Source organism: Bombina bombina, chromosome 7 (assembly GCF_027579735.1).
Source record: "Bombina bombina isolate aBomBom1 chromosome 7, aBomBom1.pri, whole genome shotgun sequence".
Lineage (NCBI taxonomy): Eukaryota > Metazoa > Chordata > Amphibia > Anura > Bombinatoridae > Bombina > Bombina bombina.
The window spans coordinates 281538850-281562792 of NC_069505.1; the positions used below are offsets into that span (position 1 = coordinate 281538850).

At 38.2% G+C, this 23943-nt stretch overlaps 1 protein-coding gene across 1 annotated transcript in view; it reads left to right on the plus strand.

Moving 5' to 3' along the window:
• SUMF1 (sulfatase modifying factor 1) overlaps positions 1–23943 on the plus strand; it is a 43003-nt gene that overhangs the window by 2464 nt on the left and 16596 nt on the right. Inside the window, exons 2-6 of the mRNA XM_053720785.1 lie at positions 2103–2276; positions 4794–4868; positions 7328–7410; positions 12591–12713; positions 22780–22894. Coding sequence (XP_053576760.1) covers positions 2103–2276; positions 4794–4868; positions 7328–7410; positions 12591–12713; positions 22780–22894 — 570 coding nt within the window. The remainder of the gene's footprint in view (positions 1–2102; positions 2277–4793; positions 4869–7327; positions 7411–12590; positions 12714–22779; positions 22895–23943) is intronic.

The window sequence follows — 23943 nt, forward strand, 5'->3', positions numbered from 1 at the left end:
AGAGAGGAAGAAGAGGTAAAGGAGAGCTCTACTGACAATGGGAGGGGAAGAAGAGGTAAAGGGGAGCTCTACTGACAATGGGAGAGGAAGAAGAGGTAAAGGAGAGCTCTACTGACAATGGGAGAGGAAGAAGAGGTAAAGGGGAGCTCTACTGACAATGGGAGGGGAAGAAGAGGTAAAGGGGAGCTCTACTGACAATGGGAGGGGAAGAAGAGGTAAAGGGGAGCTCTACTGACAATGAGAGGGGAAGAAGAGGTAGAGGAGAGCTCTGGTGACAAGGAGAGGAGTTGAAGAGTTAGAGGAGAGCTAAACTGAAGAGGAGATAGAGAGTGGGGTACAATGTGAATGGAAGAAAATGTAGAGGAGAACTCTGTGATCAAGGTGAGTGGAAGAAGAGGGAGAAATCTAAGAACAATGTGAGAGGATGAATGGCTAGAGGTGAACTGGGGACAAGTTGAGGGGAAGAAGAGGTAGAGGAGAACATGGGACAAGGTGAGAGGAACAAGAGGTAGAGAACTGGGAACAAGGTGAGGGGAACAAGAGGTAGAGGAGAACTGGGGACAAGGTGAGAAGAAGAAGAGGTAGAGGAGAACATGGGACAATGTGAGAGGAAAAAGAGGTAGAGGAGAACTGGGGAGATAAGGTTAGAGAAACAAGAGGTAGAGGAGAACATGGGACAAGGTGAGGGGAACAAGAGGTAGAGGTGAACTGGGGACAAGTTGAGTGGTAACAAGAGGTAGAGGAGAACTGGGGACAAGGTGAGAAGAAGAGGTAGAGGAGAACATGGGACAAGGTGAGAGGAAAAAGAGGTAGAGGAGAACTGGGGAGATAAGGTTAGAGGAACAAGAGGTAGAGGAGAACTGGGGACAAGGTGAGGGGAACAAGAGGTAGAGGAGAACAGTGGACAAGGTGAGAGGAATAAGAGGTAGAGGAGAACTGGGGATAAGGTTAAAGGAACAAGAGGTAGAGGAGAACTGGGACAAGGTGAGGGGAACAAGAGGTAGAGGAGAACTGGGAAACGTTGAGAGGAAGAAGATGTAGAGGAGAACTAGGACAAGGTGAGAGGAAGAATAGGTAGAGGAGAACTGGGGAATAAGTGAGTGAAGAAAAGACAAAGAAGATTTGCAAATTAGGTGGGGGAAGAGTTATGGGCAAGGTAAAGTAAGATCCAGAGGAACACCAGATACAAGGTGAGAGAAGAACTGAGAGATGAAAGCTTTCATAACAGAAAGGAGAAACTATGACAAGTGTAGCTGGGACAATGTGACGTAATAAAAAAAAAAAATGTAGAAGTGGATTGGGGTACAAGAAAAAGCAGAGGCACAATTAAAGGGACACTGAACCCAATTTTTTTTCTTTCATGATTCAGATAGAGCATGAAATTGTAAGCAACTTTCTTATTTACTCCTATTATCACATTTTCTTCATTCTCTTGGTATCTTTATTTGAAATGCAAGAATGTAAGTTTAGATGCCGGCCCATTTTTGGTGAACAACCTGTTCTTGCTGATTGGTGGATAAATTCGTCCAGAGTACTGAACCAAAAAAAAAAGCTTAGATGCCTTCTTTTTCAGATAAAGATAGCAAGAGAACAAAGAAAAATTCATAATAGGAGTAAATTAGAAAGTTGCTTAAAATTGCATACTCTATCTGAATCACAAAAGAAAACATTTGGGTTCAGTGTCCCTTTAAGGGAAGGCTGTGGATAGATCATGGGGAAGCTTTTTAAGGGACTTAGCAGTATGTTGGGAAAATGTGAGCTGGAAAGAGGAGAATGTGGAGTTGAAAATGGAGAGTGGGTGTGGGGAGGCTGAAGATGGGTGAAGTGGAGGTCAGGAAGGGGAGAGAGCACAGATGATGTGAGGGGGAGTTGAGTAGTAAGAGGAGAGACATGGACAGTGTGATAAAAGAGCTAAAATATTGTGAGGAAAAGACCAGGAAGAGTAGAACCAGGGAGACAGTGACAGGAATATAGAGAGAAGAGCTCACATGTTGAGTGAAGTTTTTTGGTGAAGAGAGCAAGTGACAATGGACCTTTCACTCTAATTGATACATTTATTTTGCATTATAAATTGAAAACTTTTTTTCTACACTCTCCCCTAGATGATGTTGATCCCTGCTGGGGTTTTTATTATGGGTACTGATGACCCAGCAATTCCACAAGATGGTGAGGGTCCTGCACGTAAGGTTCACCTAGACTCCTTTTATATGGACATGTTTGAAATCAGCAATATGGAATTTGAGAAGTTTGTGACTTCTACCGGCCATGTGACAGAGGTGAGGGGGTTATAACTGAGAACTGGGGACATAAAACACTTTTTTCTTTTTCTTTCAGGATTCAGATAGCGCGCTCAATTTTAAACAACTTTCCAATTTACTTCTATTATCAAATTTTCTTTGTTTTCTTGTTATTCTTTGTTGAAAAGCAAGGACGTAAGCTCAGGAGTGTGCACATGTCTGCAGCACTATATGGCAGCAGTTTTGAACCAATTTTATAGTAGCAAAAGTACTAGATGGCAGCACTATTTCCTCTCATGTAGTGCTTCAGGCACGCTACCAACCTAGGTATCTCTTTAATAAGGATTAACATGAGAACTTCCTCAAATTTAATGATATAAGTAAAATGGAAACTTTTTTAAAGGGACAGTCTACTTCAGAATTGTTATTGTTTAAAAAAGATAGATAATCCCTTTATTACCCATTCCTCAGTTTTGCATACCCAACACCGTTACATTAATATACTTTATCTATGTGATTACCTTGTGTCTAAGCCTCTGCAGACTGCCCCCTTATCATAGTTCTTTTGACAGGCATTCATTTCAGCCAATCAGTGCTTACTCATAAATAATTCAATGGGAGTGAGCACAATGTTATTTATACATTACACATGAACTAGCACTGTCTAGCTGTGAAAAATTGTCAAAATGCACTAAGATAAGGGGCGGCCTTCAAGGGCTTAGACATTAGCACATGAGCCTACCTAGGTATAGCTTTCAACAAAGAATACCAAGACAAACAAAGCAAATTTGATTATAAAATTATATTGGAAAGTTATTTAATATTGCATTCCCTATCTAAAACATAATGTTTAAGTTTACTGTCTCTTTAAAATTGTATTCTCTATCTGAATAATTAAATAAAAATTTGAGTTTCATGTCCCTTTAATTCTGCATAATGTAGCTGATCAGGTGCTTCGTTGTGCTAATAGCAGTTCACATCTCTGCATGCAGTTGCTGACAATAACAGTGTGTGCTCAGACAATAAATACGTGTACCAAAGACTGATGACTTTTGTGCAGATTTTATATGTGCTGTATCATTGTTTAATACACACCTCTGTAATAACTATGGCTCAGAGGTGTTTAAATAAAAAAATAACATTCTTTAATTCATACGAGCAATTGTTTATAAGACTAGCAACCTTTCACTATTATGTGTTTAACCCTTGCAAAGGGGTTAAACACACAGTAGAAGTACTGCTCGGGACCCGCATTTCACTGCAGGTCCTGAGCGGAAACTGACGCTGATCTAATTAATCAGCAGCGCTAGTTACACAGCTGAGTTGTGCCGCTATCATCAGTGGTTCAAAAGTGGTTTCTGCTCGAGACCAGCAGTGCTCTTGGGGTTCCGAGTGGTACTTTTTAACCCCTTTGTGGGTGCTTAACCCATAGTAGTGCAGAGTTGCTGGTCTTAAAGCTATGGCCCTTTAAGATGATAATAAAACAATTAGAGACCAGTGCAAAATGAATTGAATACAAACACCTATATATAAGGAAGATTCCCAATATTACTTCCAAAAGGACAAAAATGTAAATATAATACAAAATATAAGTGCGCAAAGTGGATGCTAAAGTATACAATTAAAAAGGGTTTTTTTTTTAAATAAACTCAGAATTCTGAATGTTTGACCATGTGCAAAAATTCAAATCTAATTATTCAAATGCAAAGAGGTTTTTTATAGGTCCTCACAGCAAAGGGTTAAAATTAATTCCCATATACTCCGATTAAATTAAATTAGTGGTGAATATAAACGTGAAACAAACCACATATGATTAAAATATATATTGTATTTTATAATGCTTAAAAACATGAAATAAACAATTTGAAAATACTCTTTCTAAAATTATGAATCTAACATTTATTTATTTAATACAATTGATAGTGACCGGCCCTAACTTATAAAACACATCTAAATTAATAACACATCTAAATTAATACCACATAAATTGATAAAAGGACAAATATGATCACAAAATAAAGTGTAAGTTTTTGGACTCAGATGGAAACTTTGTAATTAGTCCCAAAAGGAAAGTCCCAAACGATGTCCTTCCCAAGCTACCTAGTGAGCTGGTGTTAAGGCTGTGAGAAGAGCCTGTGTGGATCCTATACACACCGGGACACCTGTGTTTGATGAGAGACGGGCGCGGCGCTGATCTTTCGGTACCTATGTACGCTGCTCAGGACCAGCTGGGAGGAATCAGAAGATTTTTCTTGCCTATCATCGTGCATTGTGCTTTTGTGGAAAGCTTGTGAAGGACATCGTTTGGGACTTTCCTTTTGGGACTAATTACAAAGTTTCCATCTGAGTCCAAAAACTTACACTTTATTTTGTGATCATATTTGTCCTTTAAGATGATAACAATGCTAACCTATAGCAGTGTCTCTTCCTGACATGGAGAAAACAGGTCATCATTTTATCCCAGTGGCTGGACCTGCTCTCTATGTAACTGATTTTAGGACCGATTGCTTCATTTCAATATATTCTAGCATTCTATTATTAATTCACTCTTTCTAGGCCGAGCGTTTTGGAGACTCGTTTGTGTTTGAAGGCTTGATAAGTGAAGACGTTAAGAATTCAATCAACCAGGCAGTAAGTTACACAGAAAACAGCAAGAATTCATAATAATATACAACTGTGCTCCATGATGAGAATCCTATTAGTGTGCAATTAAAAAATGCTCTTATTCATTAGATCACTTTATTATCAAAGGTAGTAAACACACACAAAACGCTGCTTAACAGGCCTGAGCCTGCTCTGGATGGCAATGCGTTTCAGCTTCCTGTGCCTGAATTAAAGAATTTTATTATTGGACAACAAATACATCTCATAATCATAAAAATGCTTTATAATGATTTAAATATTTATTTGCCTCTTAATTCTTCCATTGAAAAAGTGTATAGACATCAAAAAGATATATGAATAATAAATACCTGTAATTAAAAACAATTTTTATGCTCTTCCATCCATAAGATTTGTGTGTGTGACTGCCAGATATGCACAAACGTGTAAACATGTAGCGCATTAGTTGGTTACTTTATAGGCAATGAGTAGATAAGTTCTAATTGGCATCATTTTTATATTATGTATTTGAAATAATAATGCTTATGAATTTGAACAGGAATTGTGTGCCTTACCGTATGCCTGATCTTGTCATCCTGCCTTTTTTTTATTTGCGTTTGACACTAAACCCATTTTTTTTACTAATTCAGATAGCGCATGCAATTTTAAGCAACTTTCTAATTTACTCCTATTATCAAATGTTCTTCATTCTCTTGCTATCTTTATTTAAAAAGCAGGAATGTAAATCTTAAGATCCGGCCCACTTTTGGTTCAGAACCTGGGTTACGCTTGCTTATTGGTTTGCTAAATGTAGCCACCAATAAGCAAGCGCTATCTAGGGTGCTGAACCTAAAATGGGCTGGCTCCTAAGCTTTAAATTCCTGCTTTTTAAATTAAGATAACGAAAAAAAAATTGATAGGAGTAAATTAGAAAGTTGTTTAAAATGTAATGCTCTGTGTAAATCATGAAATAAATTTGGGGTTTAGTATCCCTTTAAAGAGACACTGCATTAAAGGAACAGTAAATGCAGTAGATTTGCTTAATCAACAAATGCATGATAAAAAGACAATGCAATAACACTTAGTCTGAATTTCAAATGAGTGGTAGATTTTTCTGACAATGCTGGCTTCACCTTAAATCTAAACAGCTTTTTACACACAAAAAAATAGTTTTTAAAATATTTAATTTCTGCTTTTTCAGATATACAACATAAATAAATTGATTAATTTGTCTCTTTCAAACTCATAAATGTATTGGTTGAAAGGGACCACACCTTCGCAAGTCTGAGAGGAAAATGTTGGTGTATTCAGGACAGGAATATGTGTTTTTTTAAAAAAAAAAAACTTTTGTGGCATCCTGTACAGACATAACCACACTTGCCTTGCATAGCTGCTGTGAACGCGTGTAAATAACAGACGTTAGGCTTTTGTTGATCTGTAGCTGATGAATAATTTGCTTCTTCCTCTTATAACATTTTGTCACTGCAAGTTCCTTTTTTTTTTTTTTGCATCTGCACTTGGGTTGCACACAGAGCCCTGTATTAGCTGACTTTACACCGGGGAATTCCTTCTCTCATCTAATTATCATTTGTGCTAATTAGATGCAGAACAATTATAATTCTGGTAGTCTGCCAGGACACAGTGAATACAGCAGCGAATGAGAAAATTAACATAACCTTTGAAAGAATCAATTAAACTAGCAGATCCTAAAGATTGTCAGGAGTGGGTCCCTTCTGCAGTCACCAGGTTCAGTCTAACGCCTGTTTAAGACTTAAATAAAAAGGCCAGTTTACTCTCAGGAAACAAATAGTTTATTCTATTTATGAATATTTATTCTAATAAAAAAAAAAAAAAATTGCGTACCAATACAAAAACAAATTTTATTAAATGCTACCTGAAAAGTTTACCCGAAAGCAGATATTTTGCACAATACAGAGGCGGCCCCAGAGAAAGGCAGAGCAAACGTTAACAGGGAGCAAACCCCCAGCCAATCGGATGTGTTATGCAAAATATTCCTAGATGCACCTAGAGTGAGCGCTAATTCCTGTGAGCGCATGCACGGGAGAATATGCTCTACACGCCTTTCAGGGAACCGAACAATCTATACACAATGTTATAATAACAAATCTAAATGTTATTGTAAAGTGTCACACTTTTGGTAAAATCACCCAGTTGCTTTGCGAATGCACAGGAGAGCAGGTTGACTCCATTGAAAAAGAAAAAAAAAAGCTTTATGTATTTATAGAATATTTACCATGGGGTATTGGGAAGGAAACTTAAAAAAACATATTTGAGTAAAGCGTCCACTTAAGGCACAAGATGGGAGATTTGTGTCCACACACCTTCTTTCCAGTTAGTGAAGTGTAATTGATTTATTTATAACACCAAACAGAGAAACCTATGTGTGCTAATGAGAGGGTGCATAGCTGCGTGATATGCCAGTAGAGCAGGTGCACTTGTGGTAACTTCCGTGTCATTTTTGTTCTAAGGTTGCAGCTGCTCCTTGGTGGTTGCCAGTAAAAGGGGCGAACTGGAGACATCCGGAGGGGCCAGACTCTGGTATATCAGACAGGTGAGGAAAATTCAACATATTAAAGGGACAGTATACTGTAAAATAGTTTTCCCTTAATGTGTTTACAATTGCTTTTTTTACCAACTGCGGAGTAAAAAATGTATGAAAATTAGCTTTTTAAGGTTTATTTGTGAATATTAAAGCTCTGATTTTGTGTTTTGAACCCACAACCTAATAAAATGGGTTGAGCTTGTAGGTATAATCCGATCTCATTACTGTATCACATTGTGCACATAAACATGTTACTTAATCTTATATCTGTCCATAAAAGAATCACCAGTACTTGGAAAAAACAATGGAAAATCAACATTTTATTACCTTATCTCTGCTATATCCTACTGGGAGTATAATTTCTTCTGCTGGCTGTGTTTACAAAGCTTATCTATAGCTGGGACCTGCGGCCACAAACTTTCAGAATAGGTGGGGATACCACATGCTAAATCAACTATTTCAAATGCCAATATAAGGGTAAAGGATCTACTTGTAAACAATTTAATACACTCCAGCAGGTAAAGTGGGTCATTGGGAACAAATTAAAGGGGAGAAATTTTTTGAGTAAACTGTCCCTTTAACCTTGGAAGGATTTACTCTTAGAGACTTTACATTTTACCCAGCCCTTCCCCCCTTTTTTTTTCTTTTTTGTTGTTGTCCTTTTTTCTTTTTATTTGACCAACAAAAAATTAACACTGGAAGGTACCAGGCTTAGCTGAAGTGTGAGAAAATGTCACAAGTAGTTTTATGATTCACTTAAAGGGACATGTTAGTACAATGATAAAATGCTCCAATTTGCTACTTAGAACATCTACATTTCAAGGGACAGTAAAGGTACAAAAATAGCGTTTAAAATATTGCACCAGGTATTGCATATTTGTTGTATTTAAATGGCCAAAGTGCCTTTTAAAATATGTATTTCAGAATTTGCAGGATCTATTTCATTACCTACAGGTAACTGAAATACAAAGGCACTTGTTTCAATACATTATTTTCTTTTTTACCTTTAAAAACATGTGTTGTATAGCTGTAACGGCGATTAAAATCATTAAAGGAAATGCAGCTCATTATATTAAAGGGACAGTCAACACCAGAATTTTTGTTGTTTAAAAAGATAGCTAATCCCTTTATTACCCATTATTACCCATTCCCCAGTTTTGCATAACCAACACAGTTATATTAATATATATTTTACCTCTGTGATTACCTTTTTACTAAGCATCTTCCCCCTGATCACATGACTTTTTATTTATTTTATCTATTATCTACTGACTTTCATTAGACAATTAGTGCAGTGTCTGCCACAATCCACGGGCGTGATCACAATGTTATCTATATGGCTTACATGAACTAGCACTCCCCTGTTGTGAAAAGCAAATAAAAAAGCATGTGATAAGAGGCAGCCTTCAAGGGCATTATCATATGAGCCTTCCTAGGTTTAGCTTTCAACTAAGAATACCAAGAGAACAAAGAAAGATTGGTGATCAAAGTAAATTGGAAAGTTGTTTAAATTTACATGCCCTATTTGAAACAGTCAAGGTTTTTTTTTTTTAACTTGACTGTCCCTTTAAATGTTCGCAGCTTCCTATTTAGGGTTGGTACTGCGATGTGAATGTCAGTTGTTCCCAAGCTTAAAGGGATAGTCTAGTCAAAATTAAACTTTCATGATTCAGATAGAGCAGCAATTTTAAGCAACTTTCTAATTTACTCCTATTATCAATTTTTCTTCATTCTCTTGGTATCTTTATTTGAAAAAGCAAGAATGTAAACTTAGGAGCCGGCCCATTTTTGGTTCAGAACCTGGGTAGTGCTTGCTGATTGGTGTCTAAATGTAGCCACCAATCAGCAAGCGCTACCCAGGGTACTGAACCAAAAATGATAATTGGAGTAAATTGAAAGTTGCTTAAAATCTCTGCTCTATCTGAATCATGAAAGTTTAATTTTGACTAGACTATCCCTTTAATGATACATGCTCTATGGGAACTAAAATATTTCTTATGATACGCAGAGACTAAAATTGTGTATCCCCATATCTAGAACAAAAATGTTTTTAAAGGGACACTAAATGCCATTGTTGTCTCAGAGCTCAATAAACCAGGAGACCAGGAAGCTAGTGGTATCTAGAAAATGGTCCCTGGTACCCTGGAAATTGCTCTATTCTGCTTATTAGAAGGGGAGAGGTGCTGGAATAGCCATTTCTTTTCTTCCCTTCATGTGACACTATCTTCCAGCCCAGTGGAAATGATAGGACCTCCATGGTTTCCTCCCCGCCAAGTAATGCTGCAGAGATTAGTATTTTCACCTTTTGGCTAAGGCGTGCAGGGAAAACTATGCTCTTTTATAATGGTAATCAGAGCCTTCCCACATGCTGAAGTCTGCAAGAGTGTTGATTATTTCTGTCATAACAGCCCAGATCTCCCCTGCATCTATAGATAGAGGTGAAAATGCTAAATTCAGAGAGAGAAATTGTCCAATGGCACTACTTAAAGGGACAGTATACACTAATTTTCATATAACTGCATGTAATAGACACTACTATAAAGAATAAGATGCACAGATACTGATATAAAAATCCAGTATAAAACAGTTTAAAAACTTACTTAGAAGCTGTCAGTTTGGCTCTGTTGAAAAGGTAGCTGGAAAGCCCACTACAAGTGACAAATAAGACACTCCCCCCTCCCCCTTCTTTTGCATATGAAAAGACCCTTTACACAAACAGGAGCAAGCTGGAGAAGGTAGCTGACGGTATTCTCATAAAACTTTAGGGCTTGGTTAGGAGTCTGAAAATCAGAGCAATGTTATTTAAAAATAAGCAAAACTATACATTTATTTAAAAAAAAACAACTTTATGGGCTATATAAATAGATAATCTACAAAACATTTATGCAAAGAAAAAATGAGTGTATAATGTCCCTTTAAATGGATTACAAAACCTCCATCCCCAGATAATAGTGATGTGTAGGCAAATTTTAGTATGTAAACAAAGTCTCTTTATTGGGGGTTGTTGGTGCTGTGTGTATATTTCAAAGTTATAAGAAAAATATGAAGACAGGTAAGGGAACCTATTCTTCAAAAAAGAAAACACATAGCACTCACAGTTTTGTGAAAGTTATACAGCTGGATTACTAGTTTACTGATGGACTCGTAACTAAATTCAAATATAACTTTTATTGAGTTGTAAATAAAATAGGAGATTACATTAAAAACACACTTAGGTACCTACTGTAATGTATGAAAGTCATTAGAGGAGTATAAAGGTAAAGCATATCCACTAATTATGTCAAACGTTATTCAGTGATATCTTGCATGTAATGGAAAATTCCCTTTGTACAACGTTCTAATTGGACCACTTTTATAGTTCAAGATTCAAGCCATCCAGCTTAGAATCTAAATAGCTTGTAAATGTCTCTTATGAGAGTTAAAGATTGTGAATTACGTATGTGATTATGCACCACTAATTACTCTCATAGAAAGCTATATGGGGTATGTACTGGCTGCTGGCCGTTAAAGTATGAGATCAGCAATGTGTTAAGGCAAGGGTTAACAAAAGTGATCCTGAGGATGATAACAGTAATATAAAGATACTGGGTCAAGTATTGCTAGGTATGTGCGTTATATTTATCCACAAAGGAACGGTAACAATACCTGTATCATTAGAAATATAAATGATCTTGATGTTTAGAAATAGTATTTATTTCTCTGGAGATGAGACTTACTGATTCATTGTGAGCATATGTAATTGCAGTTAGTAGTATCGGTTTAACTAACTCGTGATCTCTTACAATATTATGTATTCACAAATCAGTAAATTTATAAGTATTGGATCATAACATTAACACCCGTTCTGTATCATGATTGAGTGATCTCTTATTAGTAACTCTTAGGTATAGTTACATATAGTGATAGGTATTGGATCATAGAATTATTACCGCCAGTATGAAATATAGTGGTTCGATGTAACTTTTAGTCAGTACAAGTTTCAATCTGAAAGTAAACAGGCCGTAATGCACTGATACGTAACACTACAGTAAATCAAGGTAGCCTAAGGCTAGCTAAAAACACAGGAGCTCCTAGGACTCCTCACCAATTCCCTAACATGAAATGCTAAATTGTTTGCTCCATGCTAATCTGTCTCAGCTTCGCCTGCCCAGACCAGTCAAGTTGCCTGGCTCTGCCGCTGGACAACCCCGTAACCAACTAAATAACACAACGCTGGACCATAGACCAAAACTAAAAAATTGTATGAGCCAGGGAGTTTAAAGGGACATAAAACCCAAACTTTTTCTTTCATTACTTAGATAGAGCATATAAATATAAACAACTTTCCAATTTGCTTCATGCTCTTTATATCCTTTGTTGAAAAGCATATCTACATAGGCTAAGGAGCTTGAAGCTAGCTACTGATTGGTGGCAGGACTTGTAGGCCCATTTTCATTGGCTTACATGTGTGTTCAGCTAGCTCCCACGTGTGCATTGCTGCTTTTTTAATAAACGATACCAAGTGAATGAATCAAAATTGATAACAGAAGTAAATTGGAAAATAGTTTAAAAATGTATAATATATCTGAATCGTGAAAGAAAAATGTGGGTTTCATGTCCCTTTAAGTGGGCAGATATGCAGAAATTGGAAAATCTCACATTTTCAGAGTTAGAATTACAGGAAAGGGGAATAAAATAAATAATGAAAGTATATGGCAATTTTTTTAAATTAAATTAAACGTTGTTTTATGTCCCTTTAAAGGGACTTAAAATTCCCCAAATTTCTTTGCTGATTGATATAGAGAGATACAACTTAAACATGCTTTCCAATTTACTTCTGTTATCAAATTTACTTTGATCGCTTGTTGTCCTTTGTTGAAAATCAGGTAGGTAGGCTCAGCAGCATGCACGTGACTGGAGCACTATATGGCAGAAGTTTTGCAAAATGTTATATATTGTGAAAACACTGCTACCAGATGGGCACACTACCTACCTTGGTATGCTCTTCAACAAAGAATACTATAAGAAAGGAAGTCAATTGGAAACTTTTTTTAAATTGTATGTTCTGTTCGAATCATCACAGAGAAACTTTTGTGTTTCATGTCTCTTTAAAGAATGAATAACAGGGAAATATGGCTCATCAGTAGATTGTTTGTTTTTTATTTTTTGGTTAGCTTTTTTGTCATCTTTCTAACCCCTAATTGTCACAGGATGGATCATCCCGCACTGCATGTGTCCTGGAATGATGCATCTGCATACTGTGCCTGGGCAGGAAAGCGTCTTCCAACAGAGTCTGAATGGGAATACGCCTGCCGCGGGGGACTAGAGAACAGGTAAATTGGCTCAAAGAATTGACGTAAAAAGGAAACTAACAATTTGAAGAGGGATTTGTGCATGCTGGTGCTTGGGAGAGGGGTCTGTTAGAATTTGTAATCTGTGCAGACAAGCCCAGCTGTCTGTGCTGACACTGAAGGGGGAAATCTTTGTATCAATACATAGTAGTGAAGGTTTAAAGAAGAGAGAAGTCCATCAAGTTCAACCTATAAAGATCCTACCTGATTTACAATAAATGCTCCAATTGAGCTTAATCTCATTAAAAGGTGACCCATTTAACACAAGCAATCATATCCCTGAATTCTGTTACTAGCCAGAAATGTATCTAAGCCATTTTAAATGTATCTAAGGTATTGGCATTTACTACCTCCTTAGGTAATGAGTTCCACAATTTGATTGCTCTTACAGTGAATAAACGTTTACGTTGCTGGAGCTTAAAGCTCCTTTCCTCCAGCCTTAAACTGTGACCTTGTGTCACAAACAATTTCCTTGGAATAAACAGAGATTCCGCCATTTCTGTATATGGGCCTTGAATGAATATATATATATATATATATATATATATATATATATATATATTAATAATATCACCTCTCAAGTGCATTTTTGTCTAGAGAAAACAGACCTTCTCTGAACTTTTTCTAACTCTGCAATGTCTTTTTTTTTTTTTTTTTAGATTGAGCCCCAAAACAGCACTCCTGTCTTACCAAGTATTTATATAGTGACATAATTATTCCTTCCTCCCTTGCATCAATGCCTCTTTTAATATATGCTAGTATTTTATTAGCCTTAGAATCCGCGGCCCAGCATTGTGCACCCATTTTTAGCTTGTTATCTATAAATGCGCCCAAATTCCTTTCCTCCTCCGTTTTGCTAAAGTTAGTCCCATTCAATGCATTGCTACCCATGAACCCACCTAGGTATGCCTTTCAACTAAGGATAGCAAGAGAATGAAGCAGATTAGGTAACAGAAGTAAATTGGAAAGTTTTTTAAAATAACATGTTCTGTCTGAATCATGAATGAAAAAGTTGGGGTTCATGTCCCTTTAAAGTCACTTTTCATGATTCAGATAGGACTTGTAATTTTAATCAACTTTCCAATTTAAATTTATCATCAAATTTGCTTTGTTCTCTTGATATTATTTGTTAAAAGATAAACCTAGGTAGGCTCATATGCTAATTTCTAAGCCCTTGAAGGTTGCCTCTTATCTCAGTGCATTTAGACAGTTTTTTGTAGCTGGAAAACGCTAGTTCATGTGTGCCATATAGATAACATTGTGCTCACACCCGTGGAGTTATTTATGAGCCAGCACTGACTGGCTAAAATACAAGTCTTTCAAAAGATCTGAAATAAGGGGCAGTCTGCAGAGGCTTTGATACAAGATAATCACAGAGGTGAAAAGAATATTGATATAACCATGTTGGTTAAGACAGCGATTATCTTTTTAAACAACACAAATTCTCGAGTAGACTATCCTTTTAAAGGGACAGTCAAGTCCAAAAAAAAACGTTCATGATTTAAATAGGAAATGTAATTTTAAACAACATTCCAGTTGCGGCAGTTGTGCACGCATCCTCAAAGGAATGTTTAATGCGCGCACAGCCACCTTGCGGCGACGAGACAGCTTCAGGAGCTCCAACTCTCAACTGTAACATAACAGATAAGAGCTGGAGCTCCTGAAACTTAAGGCATCAGCCGCATATGGAGCCCGGAGCGGCGATCGGTGCTCCGCCTCCATATGAGGCCAGAAGCCTGATCATTACAGACGGCGACACTGTGTGTGTCAACGTCTGTAACGATCTTCTGCTGGTGCCGGCGGAAGGTGTGGCGGGTGGGCGGCTCAGCAGGGAAGGGGAGGCAGTTGGAGTGCCCTAAATTAAAAAAAAAAAAAAAAGAGAGAGGGGAGAGAGCAAAAGAGAGGGGGGGAGAGAGAGCAAAAGAGAGGGGGGAGAGAGAGCAAAAGAGAGGGGGGGGGAGAGAGCAAAAGAGAGGGGGGGGGAGAGAGCAAAAGAGAGGGGAGAGAGCGTAAAAACATAATTTATGTAAGAACTTACCTGATAAATTCATTTCTTTCATACTGGCAAGAGTCCATGAGCTAGTGACGTATGGGATATACAATCCTACCAGGAGGGGCAAAGTTTCCCAAACCTCAAAATGCCTATAAATACACCCCTCACCACACCCACAATTCAGTTTAATGAATAGCCAAGTAGTGGGGTAATAAAGAAAGGGGTAAAAAGCATCAACAAAGGAATTTAGAAATAATTGTGCTTTATACAAAAAAATCATAACCACCATAAAAAGGGTGGGCCTCATGGACTCTTGCCAATATGAAAGAAATGAATTCATCAGGTAAGTTCTTACATAAATTATGTTTTTTTTCAAGTAATTGGCAAGAGTCCATGAGCTAGTGACGTATGGGATAGCAATACCCAAGATGTGGAACTCCACACAAGAGTCACTAGAGAGGGAGGGATAAAATAAAAACAGACATTTTCCACTGAAAAAATTAAATCCACAACCAAAAAAATTAGTTTTTTGTCATAAATGAAAGAAAAAAACTTAAAACATAAGCAGAAGAATCAAACTGAAACAGCTGCCTGAAGAACTTTTCTACCAAAAACTACTTCCGAAGAAGAAAATACATCAAAACGGTAGACTTTAGTAAATGTAAGCAAAGAAGACCAAGTTGCTGCTTTGCAAATCTGATCAACTGAAGCTTCATTCTTAAAAGCCCACAAAGTAGAGACTGATCTAGTAGAATGAGCTGTAACTCTCTGAGGCGGTGCTTGACCCGACTCCAAATAAGCCTGATGAATCAAAAGCTTTAACCAAGATGCCAAAGAAACGGCAGAAGTCTTCTCACCTTTCCTAGAACCAGAAAAGATAACACATAGACTAGAAGTCTTCCTGAAATCTTTAGTAGCTTCAACATAATATTTCAAAGCTCTTACCACATCCAAAGAATGTAAGGATCTCTCCAAAGAATTCTTAGTCCAGAAAGGGAACAGCATATGGGAGTAAAGAAAGTGCACGGTAGACCTAGGGCGCTGCTAAGCCCTAATACACATGAACAAAGATAAGCAGGGTCTCCAGCACTTTATCAAACAGACTTTATTAGAACACAAATAGCAACGTTTCGGTGTCACAGCACCTTATTCATGCTTGGTCATGAATAAGATAAGCTGGAGACCCTGCTTATCTTTGTTCAAAGAATTCTTAGGATTAGGACACAAAGAAGGGACAACAATTTCTCTATTAATGTTGTTAGGATTCACAACCTTAGGTAAGAATTTAAAAGAAGTCCGCAAAACCGCCTTATCCTGATGAAAAATCTGAAAAGAAGATTCACAAGAAAGAGCAGATGAGATGGCCAAAAGGAACAACACTTTCCAAGAAAGTAGTTTAATGTCCAAAGAATGCATAGGCTCAAACGGAGGAGCCTGTAAGGCCTTCAAAACCAAATTAAGACTTCAAGGAGGAGAGATTGATTTAATGACAGGCTTGATACGGACCAAAGCCTGTACAAAACGGGGAATATCAGGAAGCTTAGCAATCTTTCTGTGAAATAAAATAGAAAGAGCAGAGATTTGTCCATTCAAGGAACTTGCAGACAAACCCTTATCCAAACCATCCTGAAGAAACTGTAAAATTCTAGGAATTCTAAAAGAATGCCAAGAGAATTTATGAGAAGAACACCATGAAATATAAGTCTTCCAAACTCGATAATAAACAGATTTACGAGCCTGTAACATAGATTAATCACTGGGTCAGAGAAACCTCTATGACTAAGCACTAGGCGTTCAATTTCCATACCTTCAAATTTAATGATTTGAGATCCTGATGGAAAAACGGACCTTGAGACAGAAGGTCTAGCCTTAATGGAAGTGACCAAGGTTGGCAACTGGACATTCAAACAAGATCCGCATACCAAAACCTGTGAGGCCATGCTGGAGCTACCAGCAACACAAACAATTGTTCCATGATGATCTTGGAGATCACTCTTGGAAGAAGAACTAGAGGCGGGAAAATATAAGCAGGTTGGTAACACCAAGTAAATTTTAACGCATCCAATGCTTCCGCCTGAGGATCCTTGGACCTGGACAGGTACCTGGGATGTTTCTTGTTTAGATCAGAAGCCATCAGATCTATTTCTGTAAGACCCCACATTTGAACAATCTGAGAAAACACATCCGGATGGAGGGACCACTCCCCAGGATGAAAGTCTGACGGCTGAGATAATCCGCTTCCCAATTGTCTATACCTGGGATATGAACTGCAGAAATTAGACAGGAGCTGGATTCTGCCCAAGCAAGTATCCGAGATACTTCTTTCATAACTTGGGGACTGTGAGTCCCACCCTGATAATTGACATATGCTACAGTTGTGATATTGTCTGTCAGAAAACAAATGAACGGTTCTCTCTTCAACAGAGGACAAACCTGAAGAACCCTGAAAATTGCACAGAGTTCCAATATATTGATTGGAAATCTCACCTCTTGTCATTTCCAAACCCCTTGTGCTGTCAGAGATCCCCAAACAGCTCCCCAACCTGAAAAACTTGCATCTGTTGTGATTACAGTCCAGGTTGGACGAACAAAAGAGGCCCCTAGAACTATACGATGGTGATCTAACCACCAAGTCGGAGATAGTCGAACATTTGGATTTAAGGATATTAATTGTGATACCTTTGTATAATCCCTACACCACTGGTTCAGCATACGAAGCTGGAGAGGTCTCATGTGAAAACGAGCAAAGGGGATCGCGTCCGATGCTGCAGTCATGAGACCTAAAACTTCCCTGCACATAGGTACTTAAGGGAATGATTGAGACTGAAGGTTCCAACAAGCTGAAACCAATTTTAATCTTCTCTTATCTCTTAGAGACAGAGTCATGGACACTGAATCTATCTGGAAACCTAAAAAGGTGACCCTTGTCTGAGGAATCAAAGAACTTTTTGATAAATTTATCCACCAACCATGTCTTTAAAAAAACAATACTAGTTGATTTTTGTGACATTCTGCAGAATGTAAAGACTGAGCTAGTATCAAGATATCGTTCAAATAAGGAAAGACCGCAATACCCCGTTCTCTGATTACAGAGAGTAGGGCACCGAGAACTTTTGAAAAGATTCTTGGAGCTGTCGCTAGGCCAAATGGAAGAGCGACAAATTGGTAATGCTTGTCTAAAAAAGAGAATCTCAGAAACTGAAAATGATCTGGATGAATCAGAATATGAAGATATGCATCTTGTAAGTCTATTGTGGACATATAATGCCCTTTCTGAAAAAAAGGCAGAAAAGTCCTTATAGTTGCCATTTTGAAAGTTGTCACTCTTACGTAACGATTCAAAATTTTCAGATCCAGAACTGGCCTGAATGAATTTTCTTTCTTTGGGACAATGAATAGATTTGAATAAAACCCCAGACCCTGTTCCTGAAACAGAACTGGTATGATTACCCCTGAAAGCTCCAGGTCTGAAACACATTTCAGGAAAGCCTGAGCCTTTACTGGATTTGCTGGGATGCATGAGAGAAAAAATCTTCTAACAAATCTACTTTGAATCCTATTTGGTACCCTTGAGAGACAATACTCTGAATCCATTGATTTTGGACAGAATCTGCCCAAATTTTTTCGAAGAATCTTAATCTGTCCCCTACCAGCTGAGCTGGAATAAGGGTCGCACCTTCATGCAGACTTGGGGGCTGGCTTTGATTTCTTAAATGGTTTGGATTTACTCCAACTTAAAGAAGGTTTCCAATTGTTACCAGATTCTTTGGGGGAAGGATTAGGTTTCTGTTCCTTACTTTGTCGAAAGGAACGAAAACGGTTAGAAGCTTTAGATTTACCCTTAGGTCTTTTATCCTGAGGCAAAAAACTCCCTTCCCCCCAGTGACAGTTGAAATAATTTAATTCAATTGAGAACCAAATAACTTACTACCTTGGAAAGAAAGAGATAGTAATCTAGACTTAGATACCATGTCATCATTCCAAGATTTAAGCCACAAAGCTCTCCTAGCTAAAATGGCTAAAGACAGAGATTTAACATCAATTTTGATGATATCAAAAATGGCATCACAAATAAAATGATTAGCATGTTGAAGCTAGCTAACAATGCTAGACAAATCAGCATCCTTTCCTATTGCGCTAAACTTTCCAACCAAAAAGTTGATGCAGCTGCAACATCAGCCAAAAAAATAGCAGGCCTGAGCTGATGACCAGAATATAAATAGGCTTTCCTTAGATAGGATTCAAGTTTCCTATCTAAAGGATCTTTAAAAGAAGTACTATCTTCCATAGGAATAGTAGTATGTTTAGCAAGAGTAGAAATAGCCCCATCAACTTTGGGGATCTTTTCTCAAAACTCCAATCTAACTGCTGGCAAAGGATACAATTTTTTAAACCTTGAAGAAGGAATAAAAGTACCAGGCCTATTCCATTCCTTAGAAATCATATCAGAAATAGCATCAGGAACTGGAAAAACCTCAGGAGTAACCACAGGAGGTTTATAAACAGAATTTAAACATCTACTAGTTTTAACATCAAGAGGACTAGTTTCCTCAATATCCAATGTAATCAACACTTATTTTAACAAAGAACGAATATACTCCATTTTAAATAAATAAGTAGATTTGTCAGTGTCAATATCTGAGGAAGGATCTTCTGAATCAGATAGATCCTCGTCAGAGGAGGATAATTCAGTATGTTGTCGGTCATTTGAAATTTCATCAATTTTTTAAAAAAAAAGTTTTAAAAAACCTTTTACGTTTATTAGAAGGCGGAATGGCAGACAAAGCCTTCTGAATTGCATCAGCAATAAAATCTTTTAAATTCACAGGTATATCTTGTACATTAGATGTTGAAGGAACAACAGGCAATGTACTATTATTGATGGACACATTCTCTGTATGTAAAAGCTTATCATGACAACTATTACATACCACAGCTGGAGATATAATCTCCACAAATTTACAACAAATGCACTTAGCTTTGGTAGAACTGTTATCAGGCAGGATTCCAACAGTGGTTTCTGAGACAGGATCAGATTGAGACATCTTGCAAATGTAAGAGAAAAAAACAACATATAAAGCAAAATTATCAATTTCCTTATATGGCAGTTTCAGGAATGGGGAAAAAATGCAAACAGCATAGCCCTCTGATAGAGAAAAAGGCAAGAGGCATATAGGAATGGGGTTTTAAATAATGAAAATATTTGGCGCCAAGTGTGACGCACAACGCAAACAGAATTTTTTTTTGGCGCTAACAACATTCGGAAAGGAAACACTCACGTCATTGAAGACGCAACCTTGTGAAAGGAACTCGGCGTCAACTAAGACGCCGGAAATGACAAATTTTTCATCATCGAGCGTACCTTTGCGCTAAAAAAATCTTGCGCCAAGAATGACGCAATATACTTTGGCATTTTGCGCCCTCGTGAGCCTAATTTTGCCCCCCGAAATTTAATGAAAAACAGTCAATTTGAAAAAAGACTATACCCCAGGTAAGAATTTTTTTTTTCCTAAAAAAAAATGCTTTTCCCAAATATGAAACCGACAGTCCGCAAAAGGAAATATACATAAACCTGACTCATGACAAATATAAGTACAATACATATATTTAGAACTTTATATTAATACATAAAGTGCCAAACCATAGCTGAGAGTGTCTTAAGTAATGAAAACATACTTACCAAAAGACACCCATCCACATATAGCAGATAGCCAAACCAGTACTAAAACAGTTATCAGTAGAGGTAATGGAAAATGAGAGTATATCGTCGATCTGAATAAGGGAGGTAGGAGATTAATCTCTATGACCGATAACAGAGACCCTATGAAATAGATCTCCCGTGAGGAATACCATTGCATTCAATAGGTGATACTCCCTTTACATCCCTCTGACATTCACTGTACTCTGAGAGGAATTGGGCTTCAAAATGCTGAGAAGCAGAGGGAGAACAAAAGAGAGAGGAGAGAGAGCAAAAGAGAGAGGAGAGAGAGAGCAAAAGAGAGAGGAGAGAGAGAGCAAAAGAGAGAGGAGAGAGAGAGCAAAAGAGAGAGGAGAGAGAGAGCAAAAGAGAGGGGAGAGAGAGCAAAAGAGAGGGGAGAGAGAGCAAAAGAGAGGGGGGGAGAGAGAGAGAGCAAAAGAGAGGGGGGAGAGGGGAGAGCAAAAGAGAGGGGGGGAGAGGGAGAGCAAAAGAGAGGGGGGAGAGGGAGAGCAAAAGAGAGGGGGAGCAAAAGAGGGGGGGAGAGGGAGAACAAAAGAGAAAGGGGGAGAGGAAGAGCAAAAGAGAGGGGGAGAGAGAGAGAGCAACAGAGGGGGGGAGAGCAAAAGAGAGGAGGGAGAGGGAGAGCAAAAGAGAGGGGGGGAGAGGGAGCAAAAGAGGGGGGAGGGAGAGAGCAAAAGAGAGGGGGGAGAGAGAAAAAGAAATAGGGGGAAAAGAGAGTGCAAAAGAGAGGGGGGAGAGAGAAAAAGAAATAGGGGGAAAAGAGAGTGCAAAAGAGAGGGGGAGGAGAGAGAGCAAAGAGGGGTGAGAGAGCAAAAGAGGGGTGAGAGAGAGCAAAAGAGGGGTGAGAGAGCAAAAGAGGGATGAGAGAGCAAAAGAGGGGTGAGAGAGCAAAAGAGAGGGGGGAGAGAGAGCGCAAAAGAGAGGGGGGAGAGAGAACAAAAGAGAGGGGGAGAGAGAGCAAAAGAGAGGAATGGAGAGAGAGCAAAACAGAGGGGGGAGAGAGAGAGCAAAAAGAGAGGGGGGAGAGAGAGAGCAAAAGGAGTAGTGAAAGAATCCACCTGGATGCAGCGTTTTTTCGGAATCCACCTGGATGCAGCGTAAGCTGCATCAAGGGGGATTCTGAAAATGGCAGGGTGGTTCTGTCACCACAATAGATTGCCGTTCCAAAATGGCAGGGTGGTTCGGTGGTTCCGTCACCACAATATACTGCCCTCTGGGCAGACTTTCCCACTAGTGGGTAATAAAGGGATTATCTTTCTTTTTAAACAAAAATTCTGGTGTTGACTGTCCCTTTAAGTGTTATTTCCATTGATGTGGCCACTATGGACAGATATAAATTTGCTTTTACACATATTAAGCAATCACTCTGCAGTAAGTAGGAGGTTCTGGGTTCTGAATTTCATTATTTGAACTCCAACCCTTCTGGGTTTATTGGGAAAAAAAATTCAATTAAAGAAAATAAATAACAAGACTGTGTTATGTTTTCCCCCCATTATGTTTTATTACATTTTTACAGGGAATTACATGTTGAGCTTTCTGTGCCTTTAAGAGGGTATAGAAATAGACAGGAAATCCATGTTTGTGCACAGCTGATACTTAATGGCTGATAATGGCTTCTCCCACATATCTTTTGTTAAGCAAGGTCCACTAGAATATACGCTTTTGTTTTGGTAATTAAAGTGCTTAATTTAAAAAAAAACCCTTTTATATTTTAAATGATCATATGCAAGAAAAGAAAAGTTACTATAATGTCCCTTTAAGAAGGTCATGATGCGGAGATTCCTCTCTGCTTGAACTAAACAAAGGGAAAGTGCCTGCTATGCAACCATCTGTAGAATTCTGCTTACTGCTTTCAGTCTATTTTTGTCACCATGAGCCTGGAATACCCTGCAGCAAGAGCAGAAGAGCATGCCAGTGCACATTGTCTAAGATCTGCTGGGTATTTCATTTCTAAGGCAAAGAGAACATTTGTGTCTTTGTGCTACACTCGTCCGGCAGCCATGTGGTTTCCTTAAGCATTGCTGGTCTTGATGTTAAATTGCTGGAGCGTGTCCCATCTGCCACACAATGAGAGAGCTCTGTGTTCCAAACCATTACTGGAAAGTATTATGTTTTTGTTTTTTAAAATTAAAAATCCTAAAAATAGAAATAGGAGGAAAAAGATCCTGTTGTAACTTCCATAAAAGCCTAAGGTTCCTTTGTGTTTTCCTTTGGAGATTTCATTTCTGATATATAAAATCTCTGGGTTAATCTCCTCACTTCTGTATGTCTGGTCACAATAAATTTCTTGGTGCCTGTGTTGCGTTATTTATTTATTTTAAATTTGTTTTCACAAGGTTATTTCCGTGGGGGAACAAGTTACAACCAAAGGGTGAACACCTTGCTAATGTCTGGCAGGGAGTCTTCCCAACCAACAACACCGGAGAAGATGGGTATATTAAGACATCCCCTGTAAGTGATCATTGACAATATGTATTACAGAATTTATGTCTGGGACCCTGTCTGCCCTACTCACCCTGTAAACACTGTTTCATGTTGTCAACACTGTCCAGTCACAATTGTGGTTTCCTCTTTTCCCAGAAGTGCATAGCTTCCTCTCAAAGCCTCATGTTTAAAGGGACATAAAACAGTGTGAACTAACATGTTTCTAAATATATGAGCCAAAGCTTACCTGCAAAACTGTTTCTGTTTTAACCCCTTTAATTCAGGCATAGTTTTGTTTGCAGCAAGCTCTCCCTAGGCATTTCTATATATGGAAGGTGCTATCCAGGCCATAGCTTCTGCAGAATGCACTCGTGCATGTGCACAGTAGGGGGCAGAGTCATATGGCACCTGACTAAAGCAGTGCACAGTATAATGCTGAAGCTTTCACAAAGCATGTGACATTATCCTCGTGGAAAAGAGCAAGCTTCTTGGCAACAAACAATAGGAGTACCTGCTGTCCCTCCTCAACCCCCCCCTTGCTTGCATAAGTAATTATCCGCATATGTACACTTTGTTATATGATACCACAAGGTTTGCAATAGGACACTGATAAGGGGGTGGAGCAGGCTACATTTGGCAACACTAAAGTGTAAGTACTTTTGCAGATTTTTAGATATTTTATTAAAATACTTATAAGCTTTTTTTTTATACTTTTTTTTACCTCAGTTGACCCTTTTATAATATGCACATAACTCAAAATGTTTTATGGCACTTTAACAGTGCCTGGCACAGTGTCTAACACGCCCCACCAGCTTTCACATATCCTCTGCAGTCCCAAAGTACCACTACTTATTTGCTCACGTCCACAGTCTGCTCACATTTCCCACACAGCGCTAAGGTCACCCTTTGGGCACTTATACTTCAGACAACAACTCATTTAGTATTTTGATGGTCATACATTTTCTGGTTTACCTTGATATTTATAGTCTAGATTACAAGTGGAGTGCTTGGCATTGAACAATAAATAACTCTTTATTGTTTATTACAAGTTGTTGGTTTAAATGTTTAACCAAAGC